Source organism: Sturnira hondurensis, unplaced genomic scaffold (genome assembly GCF_014824575.4).
Source record: "Sturnira hondurensis isolate 20B ecotype Veracruz unplaced genomic scaffold, ASM1482457v3 Scaffold0004386, whole genome shotgun sequence".
NCBI classification, from domain to species: Eukaryota; Metazoa; Chordata; class Mammalia; order Chiroptera; family Phyllostomidae; genus Sturnira; species Sturnira hondurensis.
The window spans coordinates 290,356-305,559 of record NW_028077017.1 but is presented as its reverse complement, the minus strand read 5'-3'; the positions used below and the strand labels follow the sequence as shown (position 1 = coordinate 305,559).

The following is a 15,204-nucleotide window of genomic DNA, read 5'->3' as shown; positions in this document are numbered from 1 at the left end:
ACCGTCCAGATTTTCTAAGTTTGCTTTGGGTTTATGCAAATTTTTCCAGTGATTTCAATAATCAATTATTGACATCATGTTCTTTCCATTACTGTTACTAAATTGAAAATCCCACCCAGCAGCTTTGAGTGAGTCCATTTCTCTGCATATAACATGAAATATGGGACAGCTCAGGAGTCTGAAGATTGATAAAGAATTGGATTTTAGGAAGAAAAACATCTCAGGGAAGTAGATAGTCAGCAAGGCAAACATGCTGCACTGCCAGTCTCTCATGGGTAGAACCCCAGCATTTCTTGCTCTGTCATCCGAGACTCTTTATGCCTCCAGGCATCATGGAAAACAAAGTGCGTCCTAACGTCATTAGCCTCTTGGTAGATACTCACTGAATACTTGTAATTGTTTCCCATAACTGGTAATTGGAATGAAGTTTTTCAAAAATATTCTCAGCTCCCAAGCCTATCAGTGTCAATGGCTGCTACAGAAGAAGTGATAATTGCAGAACTGAGGGGAGGTGAGGTCACCGATTCACAACTTATATCTCAGAGTCTGGCTGCCTCCCTGTTACGTGTACCGACAGTGCTGACTTCACCATCAGCTAGCGTGCAGGCAGCAGGAAGAAGTCAGTGGGTTTTCTCTTTATCAATCTGAGAGGTAGAGACTGTAAGGGAAGGCACTGTATCAGGAGTCCAGGTAAGTGAACATACTGGACAAAGGGATCTTGTGTGAGTGGAACAGGTCCTGCTCCAAAGCCACAAAGACAGGGAAAAAAATTCCTGACTCTTGAGCTGAGCTGGTAAAGAGAGATGGGTCCTAGAGCTGTACCAATTCTCAATGGCTCCTGATGTGATACAGTGATGGGTCCTCACTCACAGTCATGATTGTTTAATCCAGCGATCATGAATCTGATTTTAAATGTGCTTACGGGCTGGAGTTCTGGAGTTAGTCTCTATTCAGCCTACTGTACAGGAATCATAGACCTGATTTTTAGGTTTCTAGAGGTGCATTTGTAATATCTGGATGCTTTTCAATCTGTAGGACATCAGACCCAGTGCAGAAAGTGTGTTTCAGGGTAGTTACTGAAATAAAAATGTTTTTTCTGACTCTGGGTGTATAATTTGGAAACCATATTTAATTATTGTGTATATTTTTCCTGTGGAGACACTTTCAGTACTTAAATAAGCAACATTTAAAATATAACTTTAAAATTTTCAGACAGTATTTTCAGGTTCAAATATACATTTTGATATTTCTGTTGATCTTAAACATTATAATACCAATTCAATACATGTATGTCATTTACACAATACACAAGTGTTTTGCCTTAACATTACATTTTGCATATGTGCCTTGTATGTAAATACTTCATAGAAATCTTGCCTTACTGCTAAGAATTTTATTTCACTCAGTTATTAATAAGTATGTATATGACCTGAGATTATTAATCATTTGTTTGTCAGAAATCAGTGTTTCTTCTTCCATAGTTTCCTTGACTCATGTAACTGAGTTTTTTTTCCTGGGATAAAGCAAATGAGCCTTTCTGTTGCCCTCCTAATACTACATCATCCTTGCATTTATTACGTCCAACCTGTCAGGGGCAGGGACCTACAGTTTATTCTGCAGTTAGTGCATCTATGTTATATGAAGATCTCTAAAGCTTTATTCAAAGTTTCTATTTACCTCTAGGGTAAGTCTTCATAATAAAAACAGTCAACATTTGGTGTTACAAAACTTAAAAAAAAATACCACCAATAGAAATAAAAAGGACACCATTGAAAAACAATTGGTTTTTTTGAAGAACACAAGTAACTAGTATGTTAGTGTATATTATGGATTAAATGCATTTTATTAGCAGCACAACCAGGATCAAATCCTCAATCTTCTCACTAGTGTGTGAATTTAGATGAAACTCTTTTTTTTTTTAAGATTTTATTTATTTATTTACCTTTAGAGGGGAAGGAGAGAGGAAGAGAAACATCAATGTATGGTTGCCTTTTGTCCGTCCCCTGCTGGTAGTTAGCCTGCAAGGAACCCGCCTGCAACCCAAGCATGTGCCCTGACTGGGAATCGAACTGTGATCCTCTGGTTCGCAGGCCCGCGCTCAATCCACTGAGCTACGCCAGCCAGGGCTTTAGATGAAACTCTTATCTTCTGTGTGTTGATGGGGTCCCCACCTTTATGAGAAATGCAATAGGGTCTTCGTCTTGAACTTGTGAGGGATAAAGATGTTATTTCACGTGTGGTCTCAGTAGCAGTGATTAATCTCTTGAAAGTGTGCTTTAATGCTTACATATTTAACTCTTGGAAGCTTCTAAATGACAGAAAAACTAACTTAATATCTCATTGGGAACTGCTGATAAGTGGAAAATATTGGGATTCAGCCAACATCATACATGTGGCTTATGCCTCATATTCCCATGCAGGGTCCTCTAGTTCAGAAGACAAAGACCAGTCCCTGGCAACACAAGGCATGGCCACCAGATATTTGGCCGTAGGAATGATCTTTTCCATGCAGACTGTTGGAATCCTGGGGAATTTCTCTCTGCTTTACCATAATCTCTTCATTTACTTCAACGGGTACAGGCTGAGGCCCACAGATTTGATTATCAACAATCTGCTTGTGGCCAATACCTTGGTTCTGTTCTCTAGTGGAATTCACTTTAAAATGGTGTGTTTTGGGTGGTACCACCATTTCAGTAATGGAGATTTTGGATGTAGATTCTTCCCCTATTTGTGTGGCGTTGGCAGGGGTGTGTCCGTTGGCACCACCCGCCTCCTGAGTGTCTTCCAGGCCATCACCATCAGCCCCATGAACTCCAGGTGGGCAGGGCTCAAACAAAAAGTGCCCAAATACATTGTCCCTTTAATTTTATTGTGGTGGGTCCTGCAGATGCTGGTAAATGGAATTATTCCTTTATATATGTCTGGCAATTGGAGCAACAAAAACATAACAAAGCGGAAAAGTTGGGGATTCTGTTCCAGTCTCTATGGTGAGGAAACCACAAACTCATTATATGCAGTGTTGTTAACATCCCCTGATGTTCTTTGTTTCGTGCTCATGCTCTGGGCCAGTGGCTCCATGGTCTTCATCCTGTACAGACACAAGCAGAGGGTCCGACACATTCACACAACTCCTCTCTCCTCCCGATCCTCCCCCGAGTCCAGAGCTACCAAAAACATCTTTCTCCTGGTGAGCACCTTTGTCTTTTTTAACACCCTTTCCTCTGTCCTTTTTATTACTGTGATTGCTTCTAACAATACCAGCTTGTTTCTCTCTGACATCAATGTATTAATTGTTCTGTGTTTCCCAACTTTCATTCCCTTCGTGATCATGACCCGGGACTCCACTGTCTCTAGGTTCAGCTTTGCCTGGATAAGGAATGTAAAATCTCCTAATCTTATGGGAAATATGTAAAGTGTATGTATTTTAATGTAATGTACCTTAAACTGTTCGTCCATTAAATTGTATGTAAGTTTCGTGTATCACACTAAACGCTGCAGAAATGAGCAAGACATGGAAGTCTACGAAAAGTTAAATGAATGAGGAGTTACCCTTGGCTGGTCTCTGCTGAAGATGAAGACAGCAGTGCTGGAGGGAAATTCAGTCCACAAGGAAGGCTTGTGGCAACCTGTTATGATTTTGCACATGACACCCCGGAGAGGCAGTGATCTGTTTGTTTCAAATAATGCTATTTTGAAGGTAGATGAACACGTTCGACACATTTTCAAGTAAAGGTGGCCAGATTTAACTGGAGTGGGGCATAGGGGAGCATCAGGTTACATTTTAGCTCATGTTTAAGCTACATCATGGGAGTGTGACAATTTTGAAAAGACATGAATTGCACTGAATTGGGACTTACAGGAGACAGCTATTTCCCTTTTGTGAAAAGGATTTGGTGTGTTGGTAAGAAGGTCTGGAGGCACATACTCTTGTCTCTAACACAATGACATTAATTCATGGTGGGAACTTCCATTAAATCTGCAGCAGTGCAGTGACGGGCATTTGAAAGGCAGGCAGAAATGCCTTCTGTGTATGCAGAGTTTGTGTCCCATTGTTCTGCAAAGAGCCAGAACAAATGGCAAAGAGCCAAGTGGGTATTCCCTTAATTTTAGATGTTTTTGTATAGTTTTCTCTGTACTTACATTCAAAGCTGATACAAAGTATTGATAATCCAACAATGTGAAAAAGAAAGAAATTATTTTGACCTAATATAGTGAACCTTGGACCACAATAAAAATCCATATTTGTTGGGAACTGCTCTGCCTGGTTTCAGGAGTTGTAACTGCCCCCCATGGCTAAGGCTGAGTGTGCAACCTCTGGAATGGGAGCCACTAAAGAGACAAAGCTTGTCTCTCACTGCTTCTGCTTCATCCTCTGCCCCCAATGCTTAATCGGTTATCAGAGATGGGTAAGACCCCTTGGGGGGGGGGTGGGCAACCTAAGCCAGACACGATCACTTGGGAAACCATCATGGAAGGACTGGGGGGGTGGCTACAACAAAGAGGGAGTGATGGACCCTCACCGCTGCCCCCCCCCCATTCTGACGTAGCCTGAGTCTCCATTTCCATTTCCGTCTGGGAGAAGCGCTTCCTGGCTCTAATCCACTTAAGCCTAAAAACCCATGATGGAGAAGGTGGTGCAGCCCTTTGCCAGCTAGAGCAGGATCTGGGATGATCAGGCCTAAGAAAGAATAAAAATCCTATGAAACCTGTGAAACTTGTGAAACCTGCTTTGTTTAGAATGCTCTCATTTAAATGATAAGGGTCCAAGCAAGAAGTTTGTTCCTCAAAGCTTTATGGATCTTTATCTATCTGACCCTGACTGAGAATAAGCCCTCATAGTTATTTGAATAAGTCCTCATAGTTATTTGAATGCAATTATTTGATCCTTACCTGTATTCTTGTGCAAAACAAACCCAATAAAAGACAATAGAGGAAGGGGCTCTTGGCCTTTCTCCTCTGGGAGATTGGTCACCTCTCCTCCCCAAGCAAATCATGTCTTGGTAGTTTCACTTTTCATCCGTGGCANGAAGTTTGTTCCTCAAAGCTTTATGGATCTTTATCTATCTGACCCTGACTGAGAATAAGCCCTCATAGTTATTTGAATAAGTCCTCATAGTTATTTGAATGCAATTATTTGATCCTTACCTGTATTCTTGTGCAAAACAAACCCAATAAAAGACCATAGAGGAAGGGGCTCTTGGCCTTTCTCCTCTGGGAGATTGGTCACCTCTCCTCCCCAAGCAAATCATGTCTTGGTAGTTTCACTTTTCATCTGTGGCAGACAGGGTGGGGGGGGACTTTGTGGGCAAAGTTGCCCCCACACATATCTTCAGCTGATAGGAGACCCTTCAATATTTATTCTAAATTACATCACAATGGAATAAGAGGAAAAAAGATAGACATATATATTTACAATTGTATGTACACATATTTATGTTTGTGTGGTTAGTGTACATATGTATGTCTCTGCCTATGGTCTGTGTGGGGGTATATCTGCATTTGGACTGTATGTGTGTCTGTGTATTTATGTATATGTACATTTAAAGTCAGTCAATATATTGGAAAGTTTATATTAAGAATAATTTAGAATTGTACTAATTATAACAAATATTGAAGTGTTTGTTACCTGATGTGTTTATTGCTATTGTAGTTTTTTTTAATTATTAATACAGCCCTGGCTAGTGTGGCTCAGTGGATTGAGTGTCAGCCTGTGTACAAAAAGGTTGCTAGTTCAATTCCTGGTCAGGGCCCATGCCAGGGTTGTGGGCCAGGTTCCCAGTTGGGGTTGTGTGAGAGGCAATTGATAATTCTCTCACACACTGATGATGTTTCTCTCCCTCTCTTTATCCCTCTCTTCCCCTCTCTCTAAAAATAAACAAGTAAACTCTTTAAAAGAAATTATGAATACAGATACCTGTATTTATTTGTCTCTTTTTTCTCTTTTCTTTTTTTTATTGTTGGCACTATTATAAATATCCCCATTCCCCCCTACACCCCCTGGCTCTGCCCACCTCCACCCAGTCCTCACCCCACCTTCCCTCTGCCTAATTGTTAAAATTACATAAAATGTATTTAATTTTACTTCTTGGCATATTCCCTAAATACATAGTCCATGGATATAGTTTTAAATGTTTCATTTTTAAAGGACTTACTCTATTAAATTTAATATAGTGTTGACATTTGGTTATCAATAAGGGCAAAATTTATACCACTTCATTTCTGACATCTTGACAGTGAGCATGGATGATGACAGCCCTACACGAATAGCTTATATCACTTAGCAGGAGGAGACTGACCTGGTGATGTAGCCTGAGCATACCGCAGTCTGCTCAGCTCTAACACAATTCCCCAGAATGAGGGGCTAAGAAACAACAATTTCTATCTCAGCCCCTGTGGATTTTATAATGTACTGAAAAAGAGAGACAGTAAGTGAATTCTATAATGTTGGGAAGTAATAACTCATGTGAAGAAAAATAAAGCCTAGTAATAGATTATCAGGGGGGAGACTCCCCCTTCCCGAAGGGAAGGCTTTTCAGCCACCCATCATAATATCTGTGAGCAGAGAACATTTCAGGATCGTTATAATCATCTGTCATAGGCCACAGATTCTCTGAGAAACATAAACAACAACAATAAAAAACGAACAACTGAAAAAGGAACCAAAAACAAAAAAGCAAATTCTTGAGTTTTACTCTACACTTAAATGAGAACCTCTGAGGTAGGGGTCTAGGCGGGAGTCTGCATTTTTAACAAGGGTCAGGTACACACATTATTTTGAACATCTTTGTCCTAAATTGTGCATTACCGTCCCCATGACTTTACTGTGAGGGTGGCGTCACAGTATACCTTGTAATGGAATGGATTCAGGGCAGTGTCTCCAGCAAAGACCTGTCATGAGTGCTCCACCAACTTGACCACCAATTCCGGTCCTGTCAGTCTCCAGATTCAGCCATGGCAAAGTCAGGTCAGTTCACTCATGGAACTGTACAGTCAGGGCCCCAGAACCGGCTGCCTGACTGACCTGAATGCTGAGTTTCCCCATACTGAGCTCACTTTTCAATGACCCCCAGGTGAAGGCAGCCTAGTGCACACCTAAACCTGCTACTACACCCAGGATCTTTATGGTACCAATAAAGTCCACCCTTCACCTTGAATAGTGCTTAGGAGTGTGTTCTGAAATCACACTGCTTGATTTGAACCCTAAGCTGTGTGCCTTTGAGTTAGTTATTTAACTTGCCAATGTCTCATTGGTTCTTCAAAATATTACCTGCCTCAGGTTTGTTGGGAGAAGTAGATGTAGTTAAAACAGTGCCTGCCAAACAGGCAGTTAATTAAACTATCATTTTATTGATCCTTGTGAGGGGGGCATCCCTCTTCCCTCTCATCTTCAGGGTCATCTTCATCACCTTTAATGAACACTTCTCCCGTGAAGCCGGTGGGCCTTGATTTTCAAAGCCCTGCCCTCAGCATTTGTTCTGCGCTCCCCCGCCCAACAGGCATCTGATAAAGCTCATCCAGATCTGCCTTTCTCAGTCCCATCCCCGCTGCACTCCATTCCCAAACTCAACAGGGCTTCAAGTGGTCTAGTATTTTCTCTTCAGTCTCACCGCTGCCTCTTACGTCGTGGCTCCCCCCAAATAACTCCATTGTTCACAGGCTCCTCGAGACCTTAGCTCCCTGGGTATTCTCAGTTGCCAGTGACTGCACTTCCGGTAACATGGCCGCTCCCACGGGGCGGGGGGCGCTCCGCAGACAGAGCCCTCAGGCGCCGCCATCTTTCCGTTTCCCCAGAGCCTAATAAGAACACGAGCTGCTCCACCTTGGCCTTGGATAGGCTCTGGCCTCTGAAAACTTAGCCCAGTGTTGTTGACCAAGGAGGAGACTGCCACGTGTCCCAAAGGCGACTTCGGCTTCTGTTGGCTGCACTGAAAGGCCCAGGCCCCGTTGGCGATACGGGACTCCGTTGGGGAGGTGGGCGTGACCACATTACGTCATACAGCCACGCCCACTCCCAGAACCGCAACCGTCCTGAAGCGTCCCTAGCAACAGCCGGCGAGGGGTCAGGGCACTGCGGGCGGGCGGAATAGGTTTGGAAGACGGCTGGGCCTTTGGCAGCTGCCCAGAGGCTTGAGAAGCCCAGCAGCAGATGGGTCCGCGGGTCTGTGGACTGGAAGGCCTGTGAAGTGAGAGAAGGGCCGTTCTGGGGACTCTCGGTTTGGCCAGTGCAGAGTTTGGCTTTGGTGATCCGCCTTGTGGATGAAGAATATGAAGACAGTGACGACTGAGGTTCCAGCTGCGGGGATTTGCTGTCGGGTGGGTGATGCTGTGGGGCTCAGTAATTAGGAACTGGGGTGGTAGGTGTGAGTCAGTGAACGTGATGTCTTGGCCGGAATCGCGATTTACTGGGAGTCGGGGGGTGGGCTTGTTTTTTTAAGATTTTATTTGTTTCTTTATCTTTAGAGGGGAAGGAGAGAGGAAGAGAAACATCAATGTATGGTTGCCTTTTGTGCGTCCCCTGCTGGTAGTTAGCCTGCAAGGAGCCGACCTGCAACCCAGGCATGTGCCCTGACTGGGAATCGAACCGCCATCGTCTGGTTTGCAGGCCCGCGCTCAATCCACTGAGCTACGCCAGCCAGAGCCGGGCTTATTAATAAATGGGAGTTTCTGGTTCACATTTAACATTTAATTTGGAATCAGGTCAACGATGGAGGGCATGTGGGGTCAGCCATGGCATGGTGACTTTGTGGATTCAAAACTAGAGGCCTGGGGATCAGTGCTGAGGGCTCTCATGATCACTGGTGGGGAAGGCTGTGTGTGGTCACTGGTAGGGCTGTGGGATTAGTGACCGGGAGCCTTAAGGTCAGCGATGAGAGAGACTATGGGGTATTCATAACATGGAGGTTGTGGGAATCAAGGATGAGGAATATTAGGGTGCAGGGTTGGAGTCGTCGGGGATTATAGGAGCTTGGAGAAGTCACTGATGGGTGTGGGGATCGATATTTATGACTGTTAGCGGGGCGGGTCATTGAATGGAGTTCCGTGAATCACNACACAGCTCACGTGCCAGCGACCTGAAAAACGGACGTGTGCTCTTTTCCTGATTTACGGTACCCGGAGTTGGGACAGTGGGAGAAGGGAGCGCTGTGTGTGTGTGTAGGTGTATACCCTTAAAGACTTTAATATTTTAAGGAAGGTATTAGGCCTGAATAGCATTAAATAAACATTTTGTTTCCTTTTCACAAATCTCTGGCATTGAGAGATGTCTTTCCAATTGGCGGCGGACAGAAGAGCCCTATAGATATTAGTGTATCGTCCTTGGGAGGGGCCCCTGTTTTCTGTAGCAGTTTTTGGCATTCCTTGGTGGGCCAAGTATTGCCCCCGCCTCGGACCCTTTGTTCGGTAACAGTAGGGCTGTGAGATTAGTGACCGGGAGCCTTAACGTCAGCGATGAGAGAGACTGTGGGGTATTCATAACATGGAGGTTGTGGGAATCAAGGATGAGGAATATTAGGGTGCAGGGTTGGAGTCGTTGGGGATTATAGGAGCTTGGAGAAGTCACTGATGGGTGTGGGGATCAATATTTATGACTGTTAGCGGGGCGGGTCATTGAATGGAGTTCCGTGAATCACTGAGTTGGCCGCATGACCTGGTCGTGACTGGAAGACCTAAGTATTGGGGTCTGACTGTCGCGCTGATGGGAGCTGTCACTTTGACAGGCCTGTGGGGATAGTGATGGGGAAGGACTCCCTGGGGGTCCTTGACTTGGGTCTCCAGCCTGTATGATAGGTAGGAACCTCATGTTGCAACAGCCTCCCTTCCTCCCAACACCTTACCAGCTGTTCCCATCAAGCCACTCCTCAAACCTATTCGTCTGTCCAAGTAGCCCCTTCCCTTGGCGATCCATACAAGTGAAATGTTTTTAAATGATCAGTTGAAGGAAATCCAAACTGATACATCTAAACATATTTGCTTGTATATGCATAGAATGTGACTAGAAGGAAACCAAATTCTAGGGAAATTGCTTCCTGGCAGAGGACTTGGGTAGCGGAAGGACCACTCAGTTCCTCTGGGTGAAGATTGAGGGAGATTTCATCCCATGCCCTTTGTATGTTAATGAATGTTGAACCATGTGAACTATTATTTGTTTTTAAAATTATTAAGTGGTATACTTATTAGCGATTTTATCTGTTACTGCATTAAAACTATGAATAACTTTGGGAAGATAAGACATGTATGAAGCACTCAGTTATCCTTTTTCTTTTCTTGTTTTTTGTTTTCATGTAGACAGATGATACCTTTGTTAGCATCCTAAACTTTTTCCACCCTAGAATCACAGAAATAATCACAATTATACTAATTCTGTTCATATTTTTACACCATGTTTTCACTTTTTTTAAAAGAGAAGTAAGTCTTTATTTCCTTGTTTCGCAAATAAAGTTGGCTGAGCTGGTTGTTTTTTGGTGATTAGTCAGAGACCAAATCCCATATCCTCGTCCAACTCCTCTGACTCTTCCTTCACTTCAGCCTTGGCTGGGGCTGTGGCAGCAGCAGGAGCAGCAGTGGTGGTCGTGGCCATATGGGCTGCAGCCACAAAAACAGATGGATCAGCCAAGAAGGCCTTGACCTCTTCAGCAAGTGGGAAGGTGTAATGAGTGTCTACAGACAAAGCCAGAACCTGCTTGTTACCCATTGATGATGGAATGGGGTACCAGTGGAAGAACTGGGTAATCAATCTGCAGACACATGTTGGCCATATTGTGGACATCCTCCAGGGAGAAGGAATGCAGAGTTTCCTCTGTGATGTCAAGCGCTTCCAGGTTGTAGATGCTGTCATTGTCAAACACCTGCTGGATGGTCAGCCCAAAGGAGAAGGGGGAGATGTTCAGCATGTTCAGCAGTGTAGATTCACTGGCTCCCTTCACCTCCAGTCTTAATCAGCTGCACATCACATAGCATTTCAATGGTGTCCCTGGAGAATTTAGTGGTGATGCGTAAAGCCTGGAAGGAGGAGGTCTTCTCCATCCCCAACCTGTGTTCTGGGCTGGCACAGTGACTTCACAAGGGGCAATGGCACCAGCGCGTGCGGCAGCTGGCACCTTATTGGTCAGCAGCATGTCCCTGATCTAGTGAGATCCCACATTTTCCTGGATATGCAGCAACAGTTTCTCCAGAGCTGGGTTATTTTCCAGATGCCCTCGGATGGCCGTGTGCATCAAGGTGTTCTTGCCTATCAGCACCACAGCCTTCCCATGGAGGTACATGCGGATCTGCTGCATCTGCTTGGAGCCCACTTTGTCAGCTCACACAGTGAAGCATTCTGGATAATTGCCCAGAAGTTCGATGATCTTAAGGAAGTAGTTGGACTTCCAGGTTGCTCTGTCTTCCCTGGGCATCACGGCAGTGCATCAGGGATTGCCACTCAGGGTTTAAATACGATGTCACTCTCATGCGGGCACCTGGCAAGAGATGTTTTCACTTTTAAATGCATATTTTTACTTATAAACATGCAATAATTGCCTGTAGTACACATTAGAGGCATTTAGGATAAATTTTTCATTTTACATTTTATAATTTTGGGGGGATTTTTTTGTTGTTATGTTTCTTGTTATTGTGATTTTATCTAGAGAATTTTGTTAAACATATGGTGTTTTAAAAAAGGTATATGTGAATATTTGAAAAGAATGTATATTTTCATTACGTAGCATATCTAATTTGGTGTATTGCTGAAGTCAATATTTTTAGTTTTAATATTTAGGCCATATGTATAGGATAACATTTGCTTTACTTTATCTGCCACAGACTTACTGTGGTATTTTGATATTGTGTCAAATATCCTTGTTTCTGTAACATTTGTTGGATATAATTTAGTGTTATGTTATTTGTTACGTATAGTAGCCACTCTATGACCTCTGACTCATGTTACCCTATAAATCTCTGTCCCACTTAATACATCTTAAATTTTCTTACCTGCTACTGTGACTATTACTCCTCCCAAATCAGTTATCTACATTTTCCTGATCCTGGTAGATTTTGTCTGTTTCTTATTATCTTCTCCAGGTTGTTGTTAAGGATGCAGGTGTTGCTGAAAACCAGCCAGTCCCTGGATTTTGTTTTTTTCTTTTTCAGTGCAGTCAGCTTTGGTTTTTCATGTCACATTACACTATTACATTTGACTATTTTAGTACTGTGTATCTCTCACTCATTTGTACTCTTCTCCTTTTTATTCTGTTTCCTTATAGTTTATTTCACTTTGTAAGCTTCTGTGAGTATTATCATTATTTGTGTACATGACTGAGTGTGAGTTTGCACAGGTCATATATATGTACATGAGGGTATATATATGTGAGGGTGCAACTGAAATTGTACAAGTACGTGAGTGACTGTAGTGCATATGTAAAAGAGTTTATGTGATTGTATTTCAGTGCACAAGTGTCCAAGTGTTCAGTTCAGAGTCCAAGAATCTATTGAAATTCAGGAATACAGTAATTTGGAGATAATGGAGAGTTTAAGAGTATGTAACTTTAAACTCACGACAAAAATGTCCCTGTAATTCACTGGTTAGAGGAGTGTAAGAAGAGTTGAATAAAATGGAAAAGTCTGTGTGATGATCAGTCAAGAGTATGAGAAGGATAATCACTTTGCTACAAATGGCCCTAGAGAGAGCTGGAGATAAAAATACAGAATCCAGCAAAATAACATCCCTTTTTATTGTTTATTTATTTATTTTAAAGATTTGATTTATCTTTGGAGGGAAAGGGAAGAAGAGAGGGAGAGAAATATCAATGTATGGCCACTTCTCATGAGTCCCCTGCTGGGAACTGGCCCCGCAACCCAGGCATGCACCCCAACTGGGAATCGAACCACAACCTCAATCCTTTGGTTCACAGGCCTGTGCTCAATCCACTGAGCTACACCAGCCAGGGCCCCTTTTTTATTTTATTACAAAGCATTCTGTTACAAAATCATAAGCATGTAATTCTCATAACAATACTCAAGCACACCATATAACATGGTGAAATGTTCAAATTTTCAAATGTTCGAAAATCAACGAGTTCTGTGAGCATCCTGATCACCAGTGTTTTGAACTGTGCATCTGATAGGTTGGCTATTTCTTGATCACTTAGAGTTATCGGCTCCGGGGTTTTGAGTTCTTCTTGAGCCATATTTTGTTTTTTTTGCACCAAAAAAAGGGCTGTTACTTGTGAGGAGCGGAGCCCTAGGTGTTCATCAGGGTGGGGCAACTCAGTGGCTGGGTTGTGATGCTGTATGTGGGGGCGGGGTCAAAGAGGGGCAATGGCGGTTCTCTCTGCTGCTTCCCGCTGCTGGGGCCTGTGAGGTCTGTCTCATTGCTTGCTCCTTCGCCTGGTATATCTGCGTGTGAATGTGTGACTGTGGTCAGCCTGCTGCCTTGTGCCCTCACTGGATTTGCCCGTGGCAACCCCACACCTGGGATCTGCCAACCACCACTCGCGCACCTGGGTTGGTCTGGCCGAGTTTTCCTGCGCAAACCTGCTCTGCCAGTCGCTGGCTCCGCCCCTCCTACTGGTGCGGCTGAACGGTTCCTTGTTGTTGTTGTTGTCGGAATTCCGTATAATTCAATTTTCTGTGTTTGGTTGTGTTTTTGTTACTGAAACTTTGTTGTCTTTAAACTTCGTTGTGCAAGGAGACACAGTGTTTCCACCTATGCCTCCATCTTGGCTGGAAGTCTCTCACCTACTCTTTAAATAAGACCAGTCTTAGGTTGTTCAGGTGGGTTGTAAATTTTGGAAAGCAAATTGATCACTGTAAAGTCAATAGTTGGGGCAGGGAGGTGGCCTGGGAGAGAGCAGAGAATGGGCAGTAGGGCAGGACTCTGCATGGGTGGGAAGGGAAGAGCTGAGAGTCCTAATGGCAGAGCAGCATGGAAGGAAGGACTTTAGAGGAAAAGCAATTACTGCCAAGAGTTTATTAAGTCATTTGCTGTTGGGTGTACTGGCACCTACCTCTCGAAAATAGACTCTTTGGTGAAGCAATTACAAGGGGGGCAATTGTATGTGTGGGTGGATGGGTTTTGCAGGAAAAACTAAATTTAGGACAGTGAAGATCCTGATTGTAAATCATGGGAATGAGTAAAATGACTTGGGGAAATTCAGACTTTTCAGGTCATGGATTTTGTGGTATGACACAAATTCCTAAGGGGTGAAGCTACTCACCGGTGATACCTGGATTATGTGTGGTTTAACATAAGTGGAAGAATGAGGCCATTATTCCAATGTGTAGGTGAGATATGATGAAAAAATGAAGATTGAAATTTGGGTGGCCCAGAGAAAAGTTGGGAGAAGGAAGCAGGGGTGATTGCGTTGGGACAGGAAAGAGGTAGTAGGGTGGGGACTGTGGGTTCCTTTTCTTTGTTTGGTCTCCTGCCTCCAGAATCCTCTGAGACTGTTCCATTGCTCTGTGATGCAGGCATAGAATTCTAGTGATGATCATGTACCTTCAGTGCTCAGGTTTCCACGGCCACAGTGTGCTTAAAATGATGAACTTTACCATGTAGAAATGAATCTACATTTATTGGTGTTTGGGTAACTCAGAGACAAAAACCAGGTAAGGGAACACTGGACTCAAACCCCAGCATAGCCTGCCTTTTGCCTGTTCCTCTTCCCACTTTGCTCCTGGACACATTTCTGAGGTCCAAGTCCAGGCTGTGGTCCATAGGGATGGACCTGCTCTGTATGGGCTTTTGAGGAACAAGTGAGTACAGCCCATATCTGTAGCAGAGTTTCTGGGCACCCTGGGAGGGCACCGGAGACAGGGGAGGGCACCGGAGACAGAGGGGGACAAAGTCACGATAGGGCCTCTGTGTAGGAGCCCGTTATCTGTGAACCACCCTCGTAGCAGAGGATCATGCAGGACAGTCATCTGTGCCTTTAACCTCTTCCAGTTTACACTGTGATGGAAGCACAGAAGGTATATGCCGATGCCATGTAAAGGGCATCTTCTGAAAACTCAGGAGGGACTTCTCAAGTTCATCTCACTTGAGTAAGAATCCCAAAGAAGGGCTAAGAAGGGGAGGGAATGGCGGTTTCAGGTGAATGTCATGTCCCAGGTCAGTTGCAGTATCCTTCCCTCCTTATGAAGTAACAGGTATCAACTACTTCATTTCCTCCTATTCTTATCCAGTGGAAGATTAGCCCTTTAGAATATTCTGCAGTTAACAGTCCACAG

The 15,204-nt window shown here is 43.7% G+C and overlaps 1 protein-coding gene and 1 pseudogene across 1 annotated transcript; one reads left to right on the top strand and one right to left on the bottom strand.

The window, feature by feature from the left end:
• Positions 1 to 2,452: 2,452 nt before the first annotated feature.
• Positions 2,453 to 3,443, top strand: LOC118986629 (vomeronasal type-1 receptor 4-like). Its single transcript, XM_037045599.1, has one exon. The coding sequence runs from the start codon at positions 2,468 to 2,470 to the stop codon at positions 3,410 to 3,412; it is 945 nt and encodes a 314-aa protein (XP_036901494.1). The 5' UTR covers positions 2,453 to 2,467; the 3' UTR covers positions 3,413 to 3,443.
• Positions 3,444 to 10,447: 7,004 nt separating this feature from the next.
• On the bottom strand, positions 10,448 to 11,441 carry LOC118986628 (60S acidic ribosomal protein P0-like; annotated as a pseudogene).
• Positions 11,442 to 15,204: the final 3,763 nt, after the last annotated feature.

Excerpts from the sequence above, each read along its gene's own strand:
- LOC118986629 (XM_037045599.1), top strand. The coding sequence starts at position 2,468 with ATGGCCACCAGATATTTGGCCGTAGGAATGATCTTTTCCATGCAGACT.